The 17,877-nt window shown below is 45.5% G+C and overlaps 2 protein-coding genes across 4 annotated transcripts in view; one reads left to right on the top strand and one right to left on the bottom strand.

Annotated features, from left to right (window-relative positions):
* The first annotated feature begins 1,498 nt into the window (after positions 1-1,498).
* Positions 1,499-2,692, top strand: LOC122673851 (zinc finger protein 621-like). The gene has a single exon (XM_043871781.1). It carries the CDS (start codon positions 1,499-1,501, stop codon positions 2,690-2,692), a length of 1,194 nt encoding a protein of 397 aa, XP_043727716.1.
* Positions 2,693-9,377: 6,685 nt separating this feature from the next.
* Positions 9,378-17,877, bottom strand: part of LOC122673828 (ATP-dependent translocase ABCB1) — a 101,027-nt gene continuing 92,527 nt past the window's right edge. For all 3 annotated transcript variants that reach the window (XM_043871718.1, XM_043871719.1, XM_043871720.1), the window contains 3 exons: positions 15,627-15,833; positions 10,838-10,984; positions 9,378-9,998 (listed from right to left, as the gene is read on the bottom strand). In XM_043871718.1, the coding sequence (XP_043727653.1) occupies positions 9,795-9,998; positions 10,838-10,984; positions 15,627-15,833 (558 nt within the window). In that variant the 3' untranslated portion in view covers positions 9,378-9,794. The remainder of the gene's footprint in view (positions 9,999-10,837; positions 10,985-15,626; positions 15,834-17,877) is intronic.

The raw sequence follows: 17,877 nt of genomic DNA, 5'->3' as shown, positions 1-17,877 counted from the left end.
CTAGGTGCTGAGGGAAAGGCAGTCATAGTTCAAGATCTGATCCTCAGCTTACATCACTCCCAAGCTCCATTCTGTCAGCAGGGCTCCCAGAGGACGCAGGCCAGTGCTCCTGCCTTCATGCCGCCCTCGGCCGCGCTCAGCCAGCTCCAACCACAGCACCCTTCTGTGTGTATTTCCAGTGCTTTTAAGCAGAGGCTGAAAGGCGCTACTGAAATTAGAGTAGACGCTGGGATTCCTCCACCTGAAATGCTGTCCCTGCATCCCCAGGGCCTGTCTTCTCCACTCACACCACTTCTTGCGTAACTCATTTTTCATTTTAGCCCACATAATTAGCACTTGAAGAGCAGCAGATCTTTATGTTTCACCACATGAGTCTATCTTTAACTTTTTGTTGTTAAATAATCATAGACCCACAGCACATTGCAAAAGTTGTAGAGTCCCGTGTACCCCTCATCCAGCCTCCCTAAATGACAGCAGGTAACAACTATAACAGGGCTTCCCTGGTGGCTCAGACAACAAAGAATCTGCTCGCAATGCAGAAGAGCCAGGTTCAATCCCTGGGTCAGGAAGATCCCCTGGAGAATATAAAATCAAACCCAGGCGGTGATATTGGTATCATACTGTTATGGGGTTACTCTCACTTCATACAGATATTTTTCTTTTACAAAATTATGGACACAACTCCTAAAAGGCTTCCCCCTTTATTTGGTAGAGTAGGTAAAGCTGGGTCACTGGTCTTATAGTAACAATGGGCTTCCCTCCTTATTTTTTATGTAAAACTATATGGCCTTACAAAAGAGTACTCTTAATGTATCTTATATGAACAAATCACTTTTCAGATCTTAATTTTTGATAAAACTAACAGATAGGAAGGTACATACTAGATTTTTAAAAAACTTAGCAGATGAGCAGACACTTACTGAACCGTACTGAGTATATACTAAGGACACTGCCAGATAAAAGAACAAAGTGATGCAAAGACACAGTCCTTTCTTCAAAAGGTTCATAAACCAGAGACAGGCACCTGAAATGAAGATGTGAGTATGAAAAAGGAATCAAAAACACTTCTTCTACCTGAGACCTGGGAACAAATGGCTGCTGTGTGCATCAGGAAACAGAAACACATTTTGACCTAAATTCAGAAGTCCATTCTGGTGAACAAAAAAATCATCATCATTGTTTAAAGTTGGACAGAGCTGGGTAATCCTAGGATGGAACCAAGAAAATAAAACAGCTGGACGTCAGGTCGCGCCGCCTGGACCACCGAAATGCGCTACCTAGAAGTGCAGTGGGCGCCAGCGCTCGCTTCTGTGTGGGCTGTGAGAGTGCTTCTTGGGGTTCGGAGGGGAAGAGGCTTGTAAGGTTCCTGCTTTTCCAAACCGGGAAGAGTGCACAGAGCCAGGGGACATCAGCCATGCTCCAAATCACTTGGCCTCAGCTTGTAAGGTTCTTGCTTTTCCAAACCGGGAAGAGTGCACAGAGCCAGGGGACATCAGCCATGCTCCAAACCACTTGGCCTCAGGAGCCAGTGACCTTTGAGGACGTGGCTGTGTACTTCACCCAGAACCAATGGGCCAGCCTGGACTCTGCGCAGAGGGCCCTGTACAGGGAGGTGATGCTGGAGAATTATGCAAACGTGGCTTCCCTGGTGTCTCCATTCCCCAGACCTGATCTGATCTCCCAGCTGGAGAGAGGGGAAGCTCCATGGGACCCCAATCCCTGGGAAGCAGAGGATTTGAGAGGCATCTGTCCAGGTGGTGAGAGGGGCATCAAGACAGAAGAGCCAGCAGTAGAGCAGCAGGCCTCTGAGGGCACAGAGGCCCACGGCAGGCCCGTGGGAGGGCTTCTCACGAACGTGTCTCATCACTTGGATTTTGAAAGCAAGGCAGTGTGGCAGACTTTCAATCTGAATCCCAATCTGATACTTCGAGGCGGCATGAAGTTCTACAAATGTAAAGAATGTAGGAAGATCTTCCGATACAACTCAAAGTTCCTTCGGCATCAGAGGAGCCACACTGGGGAAAAGCCCTTCAAGTGCAAGGAGTGTGGCAAAGCTTTCAAGTCCAGCCAGAATTGTATCATACATGAGAAAAATCACATTGGTCAAGGACCCTATGAATGTAAGGAGTGTGGCAAAGGTCTGAGTTCCAAAGCCGCCTTGACCCAGCACCAGTGGATCCACACGGGGGAGAAGCCCTATAAATGTACGGAGTGTGGCAAAGGTCTGAGTTCCAGCACTGCCTTGACCCAGCACCAGAGGCTCCACACTGGGGAGAAGCTCTCTAAGTGTAAGGAGTGTGGGAAGGCGTTCACCCAGAAGGTCACCTCCATTCAGCATCAGAGAGTTCACACCGGAGAGAAAGCCTTCAAGTGGTACCCCAGCTTTCTTCAGCATCAGAAAAGGCACCGTGTGGAGAAGCCCATCAGGGCGCTCGGGCCGCCCCTGCTGCGTCCCCAGGGCCCCTCTGCACCCTCAGCTCCCGGGCGTCTCCAGGGCCCGGACTCTGCTCCTGCTGTGGCCGTGGCCTTGCCACACACCATCCTCACTCCTGCCTCCGGGCCCGTGTTCATGCTGCTGCCCGCCGCTGGGGTGCTTTCGTCCCCTGTCCACGTAGTTCTTGTCTTCCAGGGTCTTCCTCCCCCTGTGAAGCCTTCCCCAGTTATTCTGACCCCTGCTCCTCACCCCCCGTGACCTCTGTCTTGGCATTTCTCTTGCTGTTACAGCAGATCTCTAACCTACCTTCAGCTTGATTATACTGTACCTGTGTTCCAGCTATTTGAGCATAAACCCTATTGTAATCGAGATATATTTAAAGACTGTGTTATATACAATATATTCTCTTCTGGGTAGAAAATGGAAACGCTTGACTTTGATATTGGTCCCTTTCAGACTTGAACAGTGATGACCGTATCTGCATCATGGGGCTGCTCGTGGGTGAAGTGCTGGTAGGACGCTGCGGTGAATTACGGACATTTGAGAGAAGATATCCCCGTGTCAGGTCCCTGTGATGTGAGAGAAGCTGCCTGGGAGAAACAGGAGGCATGTGAGATCTGTCAGAGTTTAGAATTGGCCTGAGTTTCCAACCAGGGCCTCTAGAAATTAATGCAGGTGGTTCAGTGGTTGAAGGTTCATGGTGTTTTCATGCAGTTGAAGTTGGGTTATCTTTGACACAGATCATTGAGGATCTCGTACATCTGCAAAAAAATCATGTGAAATAACCAGTTAAAAAACATGTATTGGGCTTCCCTGGTGGCTCTGGGGTAAAGAATTCACCCCCAATGCAAGAGAAACGGGTTCAATCCCTGGTCCGGGAGATCCCACATGCTCTGGAGAAACTAGGCCCCTGTGTTGCAGCTACTGAGCCCACCTGCTTCAGCTGCTGGAGCCCGATTGCCCGAGAGCCCATGCTCTGCAGCGGGAGAGGCCGGTGCCGTGAGAAGCCTGTACTGCAACTAGAGAATAGCCTCTGATTGCTGCAGGTAGAGATCAGCCTGTGCAGTAAAGAAGACCCAGCACATCCAAAAAAAAAAAGAAAGAAAATACGTGTACACAATGATAGCAATTATTTATATGATTGATAGCAATCATGTCCTGAAAGGTTTTTTTTTTAATCTTTAGTGTTGCTCTTGATACATAGTTGTTTCCTTTTAACTTTGGTTTCCTAAGCACACATACACCAAAGCATTTGTCTTTGCTCCACCTATTGTGTACATTTTTCTTGGTGGTGGTTCTAGTTTGCTGTTTGCAAGCATTGGTTTCTGCATTTCCTTTTCTCCAGATAGCATAAATTATGAGTTTGGCAAATTACTGAAGAAATAGGAGCAGATGATTTGGGGGAAATCTGAATATGCCTGTGTCATGTTTTTAAAATAATTATTTATTAGTTTTTGTTGGCACTGGGTCTTCATTGCTGCACATGGGCTTTCTCTACATGTGGTGTGTGGGCTTCTCATTGCAGTGGCTTCTCTTGTTGTGGAGCATGGGCTCTAAGATGTGTGGGCTCAGTAGTTTTGGCACATAGCCTTGGTTGCCCCATATTATGTGAAGTCTTCCTAGACCTGGGATCAAACCTGCAGCCCACCAGGCTCCTCTGTCCTCTACTGTCTCTTGGAGTTAGCTCAAATTCTTATCCATTGATGGGTGAAGCTAGTTAACCATCTAATCCTCTGCCTTCTCCTTTTGCCTTCAGTCTTTCCTAGCATCAGGGTCTTTTCCAGTGAGTCAACTTTATATCAGGTAGCTAAATTATTGGAGCTTCAGCTTCAGCATCAGTCCCTCCAGTGAATACTCAGGGTTGATATCCTTTAGACTGGCTGGTTTGATCTCCTTGCAGGTCAAGGGACCCTCAAGAGGTTGTGACAGGTTCGTGAAGTAGAACTTTGGACTGCTCTTGCTTTTGACTTTAGATGAGGTCTTTTATAACTATGCAAAGGACTATGTGAAGTAATTCCTGGGAAAAGAACTTGAGTTATGCATTACAGGCACTCCTTATTTTATTCCACTTCATTATATCTGTTTTGCATATACTGTGTTTTTTACAAATTGAAGGTTTGTGACAATACTGCATTACTGGAAAATGGCTAATATTTTAGCAATAAAGTAATTTTTAATTTAAAAAAATAAAATAAAATAAATTAAAAAAAAGAAAAGAAAAGAAAACAGCTGATTTCAAGCAAACAGCACACAGTGGGACCCATCTGTGTTTAGTTAGTAACCAGAGGCCACACTTTAAAAAACCTTCTACTATGATGTCACCTTCAAGCCATACGAACAAACTGTCTCCATCCGTGTCATAGCGTTTTCCTAGCCAGTTTCTTCCCCTCCTTCCACCATTCATGTCTAGACTCTGGATATTTCTCATAGCCACTGGTTCTTCTCTCTTCTCACTAGCCCAACTCAGAGTCTCATTACCCTTCTTTTTAAAAAGTAAAATAAAATAAAAGCATCATGTTTAGCTTCCCCGATCTGAGGTTTCTATTAGTTTCCCAATGCTACTGTAACCAATTAACACAACTTTGGTGGCTTAAAATTAGGGAAAACAGTGTGAAGGTTTCTCAAAGATATAAAAGACAGGGACTTCCGGGTGGTCCAGTGGTTAAGACTCCACCTTCCAATGCAAGGGACGTGGTTTCGATCCTGGTCGGGGAACAAAGATCCCACATGCCTCGGGGCAACTCAGCCGGTGCACCACAACTAGAGAAAGCCTAAGCACCACGACAGAGAGCCTGCATGCCACGACGAAGACCCAGCGCAGCCAAAGAAACATTTTTAATTAAAACTAGAACTACCACGTGATACAGCAGTTCCACTTCGGGGTGTGTACCTGAAAGAAACAAAATCAGCACTGCATGTTCATTGTTACATTGCTCACCACAGCCAGAATATAGAGACAACGTAAGTATCCATCAAAGGACGACTGGATAAAGAAAACACAGTAAATACTTACAATGGAATATTGTTCAGCCATAAGAAGGAAATCCTGCCATTTGTGGCAACACAGATGAATCTGGAGGGCATTATGCTACGTGAAAGAAGCCAGGGAGACAAAGACATTTTCTGGTAGAATCCTTAGGGTTTTCTATATGTGTATACGATTATATCATCTGCAAAGACAATCTAACTTCTTCCTTTCTGATGTGGATGCCTTTTATTTCTTTTCTTGCCAGATTACTCTGGCTAGAATGCCCAGTACTATGTTGACTAGGAGTCGAGGGCGGCGACTCTTTTCTCTTTCCTGATCTTAGAGAAAAAGCTTTCAATCTTTCACCAATGAGTACGATGTTAGCTGTAGGCTTACGACATACGGCCTTTATTCTGTTAAGGTATACTCCCCCTATGGCTTCCCTGGTGGCGCAGTAGTAAAGAATCCGCCTGGAATGCAGGAGACATGGGAGATGCAGGTTCAACCCATGGCTCAGGAATGTGCCCTAGAGGAGGAAATGGCAACTCATTCCAGGATTCTTGCCTGGAAAATCCCATGGACAGAGGAGCCTGGCAGGCTACAGTCCATGGGGTTGCAGATGCAGACACAACTTAGTGACTGAACAACATATTTCCTCTATAAACAATTTGTTGAAAATTTTTTATTATGAAAGGATGTTGTATTTTCTCAAATTCTTTTCTACATCTCTTGAGATTTGATTTTTATTTTCCATTTTATTAATCTTATTTAATAGAATTAATTTATTACTATTGATTTGCCTATGTTGAACTATCCTTGTATTCTATGGATAAACCTCCTTGATCATGCTGTATGATCCCTATAATGTGCTGTTAAATTCAGTTTGCAAGTATTTTGTCAAGAATTTTTGCACCTATATTGATCACACATATTCATCTGTAGTTTTCTTGTAATGTTTTTGACTTTTTAATCAGGACAATGCTGGCCTCATAAAATGACTTTGGAAGTGTTCCCTCCTCCTCCATTTTTTGAAAGAGTTTGAGAAAGATTGGTGTTATTCTTTAAATGTTTGGTAGAATTCACCAATGAAGCCATCTGGTTCTGAACCTTTCTTTGTTGGGAGGTTTTGGTTTACTGACTTAATCTCCTTACTCATTATTTGTCTATTCAGATTTTTGATTTACGATTCAGTCTTGATATAGCGTATGTTTCTAAGAATTTATCAGTTTATCCTAAAGTTATTCAACTTGTTAAGTGTGTAACTGTTGATGGTAATCTCTTATGAAGCTTTCTATTTCTGTGGTATCAGCTGTAATTTCTCCTCTTTCATTTCCAATTTATTTGGTTCCTGTTTTTACTTCTAGCTAAAGTTTCGTCAACATTGTCACCCTTTGGTGGTATAATGTTTCCTTGATTTTTCATGTCCCTTGAAGTTTGCATTGCAGTCTTCCCATCTGAAGTAATATTCACCTTCTCCTGTCTTTATTACCTGGTTCAGGAGAGAAGTATCTTCCATCAGCCCTGCCAGTGATTCTGAGGCTTTCTGACTTCCTCTGATTACACCTCATCCACATTTCTTTTTTTTTTTTTTCCATTTATTTTTATTAGTTGGAGGCTAATTACTTTACAATATTGTAGTGGTTTTTGCCATACATTGACATGAATCAGCCATGGATTTACATGGGTTCCCCATCCCGATCCCCCCTCCTGCCTCCCTTTCCACCCGATCCCTCTGGGTCTTCCCAGTGCACCAGCCCTGGGCACTTGTCTCATGCATCCAACCTGGGCTGGCGATCTGTTTCATACTTCATCCACATTTCTTGCTCCCTCTTGTGGCAGAACCCTTAGGCTTATCTGCCTTCTCTTGATCAGCAGGGCAGCCGACCCTGTACTGGCTGTCTTCCTCCTGTTTCGCCAAAGGCGGCACTAAAGCTCAAGTTTGCGGTTTCTCCCTAGCCGGTAGATTTGGCTCAGCCGTCTGTGTGTGCTCTCCAGTCATCAGCCAGCTAGACCCTGCTCTTGCCACTGCTGTCGGGAGCACGCAGGGGGCCGGCCACAGGGTCAGGGGCTATTTGTGGGCGAGGTATCCTGAGCACTTACGGCTCAGAGGGTAAAGAACCCACCTGCAATGCAGGAGACCTGGGTTTGATCGCAGGAGGAAATGGCAACCCACTCCAGAATTCTTCCCGGGAGAATCCCATGAACATAAGAGCCTGGCAGGCTACAGCCCATGGGGTTGCAACGAGTCGGACACGACTGAGCGACTAAGCACAGCGCGGCATATGCTGAGCACGCAGGAGAGGCATCCCTGCAGCCTGAGGACAAGCCTCTTGAGTGCGGTCAGCTGGACCCGTGTGCCTTCGATGCCCTCTGAGGGGGCTACCTGCCATCTCCACCTCTTCCTGCCTCCCGGTCATGCAGTCCACGTTTCACGACTCTGGATGTGGGGAGAGAGAAATGAGCTTCTGTGGCAGCCTCCCGCGTGGACTGGGAAGCCACGTGTCACCCACAAGCTCTCACTTGCCCCGAGAGAAAGTGCAGGATGAGATCTCTCTGGCCCTGGGCTGTGTCCCCTGGGGGCGGGGTGGTGCAAGTCAAGGGAAGCTGCACCTTGCGCTCTCTCAGCGCATCCAGACTCACAGTTTTGGGCCCCAAAGGTGGGCTGAAACTTCTCTTCTGGAAGCCCGGACTTCTCAAAGGCTCTCTGGTCTGTGGGTGACTGTTTTAGACAGGGTTTTCCAGGGGCTACTGGACCAAGGCTGGGGAGGGGGGTGCGGGCTGCTCGAGCCAGTTCACGGGCTATTTCAGGGTCCAGCCAGAGCCCAAGCTGTATCCCTCTTAGTCGCCTTGTGGGGAAGCAAGACTCCTCTCAGGTCCCCTTGGCACAGGGTGCCGGAGGCCACAGCTCCCAGACGGTGCTTCTGTTCGTGGTTCAATGCCAAACTACTCTCGCTGAGGGCAAAACAAAGGACGTCTTATTCTGCCACAAGGCTGACGTCACTATTCAAGGGTTTGTCGTTTTAATCTGCATTGCTTTGAGACCATGCACTTTCTTTCTCCTGCATTTCTTCCTTGGGAATTTCTGGACCATGTTCTCTTCCCATTTTTCCTTGGAGGTGATGGCATTTTTGGTCCTTTTAAAATTCTTCGTGTTTTCAGGATACCAATTGTTCATAATAAATATGGCAAATATTGCTCCCAGCTTGTGCCTTTCAGTCATGTTTATAGTGCTTTTTGGCTTGTCTTTTCATAGTCAGAGCACCATTTTCTGATTGTATTTAAACTTATGGCACATTTTAATCATCTGCCACCAGAAGGATCAATTTGGAAGAGATCAGTTTACTGGGAAGAGTGATTCAATATCAAAACAAAGGAAGAGTTTTATTGTTAAAAGTGCAAAAAGGAACTTCTTGGTGGTCCAGTGGCTAAGAGTCCGTGCTCCCAAGACAAAGGGGCCTGGGTTTGATCCCTGGTCTGGGAACTGGATCCCACATGCCGTAAGTAAGAGTGTGAATGCCACGAACAGAAATCCCACATGCTGCAACTGAGACCCAGAGCAGCCAAATAAATACATACAAATATTTTTCAAAAGTACAAAAAGATGAAAATTCTGTAAAAGCCCTTTATAAGAACAATGCAACAGTCAACATACATAACAGTATATGCTTCACAGCTGTCCATCCTCTGCCCCATTTCAGCCCCTACAATCCTGTTCTGATCTATGTGACTAGTCTGAGAGTCAGCATAATGTGTAAATACAAGAATCAGCAGGATCAAGTTCAAGAAGAACAAAGCCATATGGCTTTGTAGAACCCAATGTGAAAAGACATGTACAACAGGAATTAATACACAGTTTAACCATTCTTACAAAATTAACGGGAGTTTTTAAAGAATCCCTTTTTCTTAAGTGAAGAAATGATCTTCAGTAGTCCAAGTGAGAGATGACAGATTTACAGGCACTTCAGACAAGATGACTCCAGTCATATAAAAGTTTACTTTTATTATAGGCACTATATGCAAACATTCAGTACTTTTTGCTACTTCTATAATCTTTTAGCAGGGTAGTCAGTTACAGTCCGAATAAGAAAATATAAACAAAAATTTATACACTTTATTAACAAAATCTACTTTGAATGATTCTATAACCTTTCTAATGCCATCGAACCCATTGTTTTACGCCCATCGATGATGCTTCTTTCTGTTCTTTCAATTATAAAGTCTCTGAAGACCCAGAACAGAGTGGGGTGGATCTTCCATTGCGGCAGGAAATGTTGAATAAGTAACTCTACATAGTTTCTCTGGTAAGTGTTTGCTTTTTAATTTTGACTAAATGCCACATTTAAACACAAATACTATAAGACACCATTTAACAGCTTACACGGTCACAGCTCACTAGCGCTTCGTTCCGGCCTGGACGCTGACCATGGTGAAATAGATGCCTTTCTGCGCCAGCAGCTGCTGGTGCGTGCCGTGCTCCTTGATTCTGCCGTTCTCAAACACCACGATCATGTCTGCGTTCTGGATGGTGGACAGGCGGTGAGCGATCACGATGCAGGTGCGGCCTTCTCGGGCTTTGTCCAGGGCTTCTTGGACAACCTGTTCAATGACCACACAAATTACCTCTGGTCAGGATAATCCTCCCCCTTGAATTTCTCCTTCATAACAAGCCTCACCGTTAATGTATCCAATGATAAGTGTTCCTTTAACAGTGTCAGTGGAATATAATACATATTTTACAAAGCAAGGGATCTGTTATACTGGAAGATACCAAATCCTAGTTGTGTTACTTCTCGGGTAGGGGCTATCTCCAAGTTGTGACTATAAATACAGCCCCTGTGATCATTTAAAAGCATTCAGTGGTGGGCTTAGCCACGCAGCATCCTTCTGGTCTAGCAATACAGTTAAGTCAGGAAGCCTAGGCATGGGCCAAACACAGATTCTTTGAAATAATTCTCAGTACAACATTATAAAATAACTATATTTCAATAAAAGATTTTTTTAAAAAAAATCTCAGAATGAGTTCATCATTCAGATACCTGAATACTCAACTTTTTCTCAAACTAAAAACAATAGCTAGTATTTACCTTAAGGAACAGCCAGGTTTAAACATTTTTCTGTGCTTCCACTTTTTTATATAGTTGTTGAGGAGATGCTGTCAGGAGAGATGGGACCATGCCTCCTGAATGCAGCTTCTTGGATCAATACAAAATGATCCAGGGCTATTTTTTGGAGCACACATGCTATAAAACTAATCTGCCTCATTTCATCTTAGTTCTCTTGAATGACAGCTACAAAAAGTATTTAAATTCCACTGAAAGTAACAAAATTTGTTATCAGCCTGTATTTTCTTCTCTACTATAGAAGACAGTAGCACAAATTTAAACCATCTAAGGACAGATGCTTCAAGTGTGAATGAGTCCAATTTAAATTCTCACCTTTTCACTTTCTGTGTCCAGAGCCGAGGTAGCTTCATCCAGAAGCAAGATGTGAGGCTGTCTGACAAGGGCGCGAGCTATGGCAATGCGCTGTTTCTGGCCACCAGAGAGCTGAGTTCCTTTGTCCCCTACTCTGGTGTTGTATTTCTGTAAACAGGGTTTTGTTATTATGAAAAGTAGAACTAATAAAGCTGTGAGAAAGAGTCTGCTTATAGAAAATAGGGTAACCATTTCCATATACACGAAAACGTTGAGGTTCAGAAGCTAAGAATGGGTTGATGAGTTTAACAGCAAAAACAGCTCTAAATGGCAGGATTTATTTCTCTTCTTGAAAATAGACACTTGTGTCTTAAAAATTATGTGTTAGTGTGGACAAATTAACCTGAGGAAGACTACTGTTGCAATGTCAGGCTCTTCAAGCCTTTTGGTTTCATTATATGTGGGACAAAGACTGGTCAGAGGAAGGAAATTTGATTTTAACAGGCTATGCATAATAATATAATTGAAGCTCATTTTATTTATAACCAGTAGGTGATGCCCTCTGCATTATTTCAAAAAGTGAGGAAGGGAAGATTCTTAGAATGCTAACCTTTTGCTGTCTGTTTTTATAAGACTATTTCCAAAGCTTCAACAATTTTAATGGATGCTAAGAAATTCTATTTTGCTATCTAACTTGAAAAGCTGAAATTTCCTGATTTACTTTTGTTTTTAAAATTCTCCTGAGATTTTTCACATATTGTTTCCCACAGTAGATAATTAAGTATTAAATATGATGATAAGGACTAGAATTAAATAGGGTAAATAAGTGAGAGCAGAAATGCAATATATAACCTAGAAAACAACATTATCTTTTTCTATTCTCAGATCCTTGGCAGGCTGAAATTTTGTAAACTGTGGGCTCTGATTCTGACATCCAGAGTTTGATTTTAAATCACATCCTACCTCCTACTCTGTTGGTGAGAATGTAAGCTGGTGCAGCCACTATGGAAAACAGTATGGAAATTCCTCAGAAAACTAAAAATAGAATTAGCATGTGATCTAGTAATCCCACTCCTGGGCATACATCCAGACAAAACTCTAACTCAAAGAGATACGCGCACCCCTATGTTCACAGTAGCACTATTCACAATAGCAAGACATGGACCCAATCTAAATATTCACTGACAGATGAATAGTTAACAAAGGTGTGGTACATACATACAATGGAATATCACTCAGCCATAAAAAAGAATGAAATAATACCACTTGCAGCAACATGGATACAACTAGAGATTATCATACTAAGTGAAGTCAGTCAGAAAGAGAAAGACAAATATCATAAGCTGTCACTTACATGTGCAACCTAAAACATGACACAAATGAACTTAGCCGTGAAGCAGAACAGGCTTGCGGACACAGAGAGCAGACTTGCAGTAGCCAAGGGGAGAGAGGTGGGGGAGGATGGAGTGGGAGGCTGGGTTGAAGCGGAAGTAATTACTATATACAGGATGGATCCCCAATAAAGTCCCACTGTTTGACACAGAGAACTAAATTTAGCATCCTATGAAAACCATAAGGAAAAAGAATATTAAAAAAGAATGTGTACATATACAGGTAACTGAATAACTCTGCTGTATGGCAGAACTTAACACAACATTGTAAATCAACTGTACTTCAATTAAAACAAACTCATGTTCTATGCAGGGCTGCCTGTTCTTGCTTGCTATTTCTAGCAACCCTAATTCTGTGGCACTCAACATAGAGCTCTCCACCTGCAGAGGCTGTGAGCGAGCTTGGGGGAGGTTTGGTCAGACGGTTGCAACAGGCCCACCCCAGAGCTGCAGCCCCCGGGGAGCCGATGCACTGAAGTGAGTCCCACGCGGGTGACAGATCCCACTGAGGCAGGTAAACGCAGGACTGTAAACCCTGAGAGAAGGAAACTAGACCAGCCCCGCTGCAGGATGAGGTAACTCCTAGCATGAACTGCAAAGGTGAAGAAAGTAGGACTTCAGGGGTTTTGCCTTTTCCTTCCACATGTAGACACTGAGGAAAAGAATTCTGATGTGTACAGGTGTAAAGAGCCCAGAGCCCAGAAACATGGGTCCCTGTGGCAGACAAAGTGAGAGGCGGCAAGATACATTTCATAAGCTGGATGATAATCCCTCTCAGTATTTGCCTTTGTTAACCCCTAGCCCACTGGTTCTCTAACTGTACCTGCATCAGTTATCACCTGCGGTATTAGAACAGAGACTCCTAGACCCCAGATCCACGTTTCTGGTACAGCAGGTCTGGGGTAGGGCCTGAAAACCTGCATTTCTCACAAGATCCCAGGTGACACGGAGGTGCTGGCCCATGCCCAGACTAACGGACCTCATCAGTAGTGAAGGAGACTAAAGTTATACATTGAATGTTCCAGCCTTGGGAAGGGCCAATTATCCACAGATGGGCTAGAAGGTTAAAGGAGGGGAGAGAGGGGACACTGCTTCTTCCTGGGGGGCTGTGATGTGTGGTGACGGCAGTGATCCAGAGAAGAGCCTCAAGAAAAGGCCGTCTAGGGAGTGGGCTAGGGCCATAGGGCATTGTCATCTTTCCCCACGAGGAGAGGACCTTCTCTGCCGGACTGAAGTTGAGCTTTGTTTTCAGGGGGCAATTCCTTATAATAAAGAACATAACTTGTGATAATGGGGGGCATTAGATAAGACAGGTCTAGTGTATATGTGTTGTCGTGTCTGAGTCTTGCGACCCTGTAGACTGTAGCCCGCAAGGCTCCTTTATCCATGGGATTTTTCTGGGCAAGAATACTGGAGTGGGTTGCCATTACCTTCTCCATACAGTCTGCTGCTGCTGCTAAGTCACTTCAGTCATGTCCAACTCTGTGCGATCCCACAGACAGCCCACCAGGCTCCCCTGTCCCTGGGATTCTTCAGGCAAGAACACTGGACTGGGTTGCCATTTCCTTCTCCAGACAGTCTAGATGCACTTAAAATATAGGACCTCAGTGGCTTAAGAGAAGGTAAGAGGCTCCACTTCTCTAACTTTCTAGGAGGAATTCAGAGGGCATCAAAGGGACACCAGCCCAGGGCAGGCTTCAGTATCAGTCCTGCAAGTGAAGCGTGGGGCCCACGAACGTGCAATGGTGAGAGACGACACCGTACCACGGACACCCCAATAACTCACCCTGCTCAGAGCCTTTTTTCTGAATGGGTCCAGCCCCCTGGCCTGGCCTGACTCCACAGAGAGAGGCTTGAGGCTTGGGGGAGAGCTGCAAGAAGGCGGAGGGATGAAGGCTGGGAGAGAAATGACGGGGGAGGGTCACGCCTGCTTCTGTGGGCCCCATGCCCTGATGTGGAGGGAAAGGCCCCCAAGACGTGTACTTTTTAGTCAGACTGCTCACAGGGAGTCAGGCAGGTGATTGGGTCAACATGACATAGATGGGGATGGGGAGTGTCGGGTAAACATGACATGGATGGGGATGGGGAGTGTCATATAGACATGACATGGATGGGGATGGGGAGTGTCAGGTAAACATGACATGGATGGGGATGGGGAGTGTCATATTAACACGACATGGATGGGGATGGGGAGTGTTGGGTAAACATGACATGGATGGGGATGGGGAGTGTCGGGTAAACATGACATGGATGGGGATGGGGAGTGTTGGGTCAACATGACATGGATGGGGATGGGGAGTGTCATATAAACACGACATGGATGGGGATGGGGAGTGTTGGGTAAACATGACATGGATGGGGATGGGGAGTGTCATATAAACATGACATGGATGGGGATGGGGAGTGTCATATAAACATGACATGGATGGGGATGGGGAGTGTCATATAAACATGACATGGATGGGGATGGGGAGTGTCATATAAACATGACATGGATGGGGATGGGGAGTGTCGGGTAAACATGACATGGATGGGGATGGGGAGTGTCATATAAACATGACATGGATGGGGATGGGGAGTGTCGGGTAAACATGACATGGATGGGGATGGGGAGTGTCATATAAACACGACATGGATGGGGATGGGGAGTGTCATATAAACATGACATGGATGGGGATGGGGAGTGTCAGGTAAACATGACATGGATGGGGATGGGGAGTGTCGGGTAAACATGACATGGATGGGGATGGGGAGTGTCATATAAACATGACATGGATGGGGATGGGGAGTGTCATATAAACATGACATGGATGGGGATGGGGAGTGTCGGGTAAACATGACATGGATGGGGATGGGGAGTGTCGGGTCAACATGACATGGATGGGGATGGGGAGTGTCATATAAACATGACATGGATGGGGATGGGGAGTGTCGGGTAAACATGACATGGATGGGGATGGGGAGTGTCGGGTAAACATGACATGGATGGGGATGGGGAGTGTCGGGTAAACATGACATGGATGGGGATGGGGAGTGTCATATAAACATGACATGGAAGGGGATGGGGAGTGTCATATAAACATGATGGGGATGGGGAGTGTCGGGTAAACATGACATGGATGGGGATGGGGAGTGTCATATAAACACGACATGGATGGGGATGGGGAGTGTCGGGTAAACACGACATGGATGGGGATGGGGAGTGTCGGGTCAACATGACATGGATGGGGATGGGGAGTGTCGGGTAAACATGACATGGATGGGGATGGGGAGTGTCGGGTCAACATGACATGGATGGGGAGATGCTTGTCCACAGCAGGGGTGTGTTTTGGTTGCTCATTTCTCTTCACCTTTGGGATCCAGCCCTTTACAAATCACAACCACAGGCTCCCAGGCACCGCATCTGGTGAGAGACTTACGTCTGGCAGCATCTCAATGAAGGGGTGGATGTTGGCCGCCTTGGCCGCGCGCTCAATCTCCTCCTGGGATACGACGCGGCTGTTGTCTCCGTAGGCAATGTTCTCGCCAATGCTGCAGTCAAACAGAATGGGCTCCTGGGACACGATGCCCATGTGTGCTCGCAGCCACTGGACATTCAGGTGCTTTATTTCCTTGCCATCGACTGACTGAAAACAGGAGATCATGGATCAGCCTCAGAACCAGAACATTTTTGAATTTAGCAAAATTAATATTGTTATTTCCTATGTTAAGACTGCCAAGTTGTTATGAGACTTTTGTTGTTGCTTTTAGTTGGATTGTCAAGGTTAACTGAATCAGGTTATAATTGCATGCTTTGGGGAACCATCATGTTTCTTCTCTTTTAACTCTGGCTTCTGATATATGCATCTGGTAGGCAGAATAATTGCTATCCCTTAGACTGCAAGATCAAATTAGTCAATCTTAAGGGAAATCAACCCTGAATCAACCCCTCACCGCCATTGGAAAGACTGATGCTGAAGATGAAGCTCCAGTATTTTGATCATCTGATGTGAAGAACCGACTCACTGGAAACGTCCCTGATGCTGGGAAAGATTGAGGGCAAGAGGAGAAGGGGGTGACAGAGGACAAGATGTTGGATGACATCACCGATGCAATGGAATGAACTTGGGCAAACTTCGGGAGACAGTGAGGACAGGGAGGCCTGGTGTGCTGCAGTCCATGGGGTCACAAAGTCAGACACAACTCGGGGACTGGACAACAGCAACAAGGCATGGTGATGCCCATCTCCTCCATCCAAGATATCCACGCCCTAATTCATGAAGCCTGCTAACGTTATTCACACGCAGAGAGAGAATTACGATGGAAGGTTGCTCATCGGCTGACCTCAAGATGAGGAGCTTATCTTGGATGATCCACGTGGACCCAAGATAATCATAAGCGTCCTTAACTATGCGGGGGTGGAGGGCAGGAGAGTGGGGGTCACAGCGAAGCAACATGAGGAGGACTCGACCAGTCGTTGCTGGCTTTGAAGATGGAGGAAGGGGCCATGAGCCAGAAAGGATAAGCAAGCAGATTCTCCCTAAGGGCCTCCAGAAGGCGCACAGCCCCGCCGACACCATGAGGTTCACTTCGGACATCTGACTTCCAGAATTTGTAAGATAGATTCTGTGGTGTTTGACTCCCCTAAACTGGCTGTAATTTTTTGTAGGTAGCAGTCACCAGAAACTAATAACACATATTCTATTTCTGGAATGTATTCTGGCATTCTTTTTTTTTTTTTCTTAAATAAGATGACTTTTTCATTTTAGTTTTCTGGCCATACCATATGGCACATAGGATCTCAGTTCCCCAACCAGGGGCTGAACCCTAGTTCAACTGGAGTCTTAACCACTGGACCAGCCAGGGAAGTCCCTCATCCTTACTGCGATGCATTGATTTTTCACAGGAAAAGTAGCCACGATTCGATTGTAAATAAGTGACTGCTATGACCACATAACAGGCCTGGAGGTCACATTTCTGATCTGACCTGTTAGGATCAGGTTTTTGAGGACTCAAATAAAACAGAAGTGAGCGTGGGAGGACGCCGCTCTCTCTCTAAATAGTTGTGGATCTTAGGAAAGTGAGTTAGTATCTCAGTTTTTTGCACATAATCCCTAAACTCCAGAATTGAGGATTAAGTGATGTCAGTATGGACCCCACTGAACACAGTGCTAGGCACAGAGTATATGAAGGACTGTCTGTGGTTTGGAACGGTGTCTGTGTGATGTACTTGGAACCACAGCAGATGGATAGAGTCTGAGGGGATAAAAGGAAGGACAGACATCTACAGCTGACCTAAAGGAGCAGGAGGGAGAGCCTAGCCTTTCTCTTGGAACCTGGGTCCCCTAGGATCACCCTGCAGAAGCCTGGTGCGTGCCCATTACAGCCTCACAGATAAAAGCCTTCCTCTCTGATGGAGATGTATCTGCCCTAAAGATCTACTTTGCAAGAGAATGCTGGCATTCAAGTGAGAGCTGCCATAACCGCTGAAGACATCAGTGACTCAGCTTCGAGCTTTTCTAATACTGAGGAGTATATCCTGAGCTATAAATATACTCTGAATCCCATGAGCCTGACTGCACGCCTCTGGGAGACAGCTGGCCAAGGACAGGGAACATACGGGCTTTGCTGCAGGAAGACGGCTTCTATTTGTGAAACTAGCAGGTGCAAAGATGGATGGAAAACACAGCC

This window comes from Cervus elaphus, chromosome 18 (assembly GCF_910594005.1).
Source record: "Cervus elaphus chromosome 18, mCerEla1.1, whole genome shotgun sequence".
NCBI lineage: Eukaryota > Metazoa > Chordata > Mammalia > Artiodactyla > Cervidae > Cervus > Cervus elaphus.
Note: the sequence above shows the minus strand (reverse complement) of the source record. Positions and strands in the feature narration are given on the sequence as shown.

What these genes read in the sequence shown, in the direction of transcription:
- LOC122673851 (XM_043871781.1), top strand. Translation starts at nt 1,499, where the DNA reads ATGCTCCAAACCACTTGGCCTCAGGAGCCAGTGACCTTTGAGGACGTG.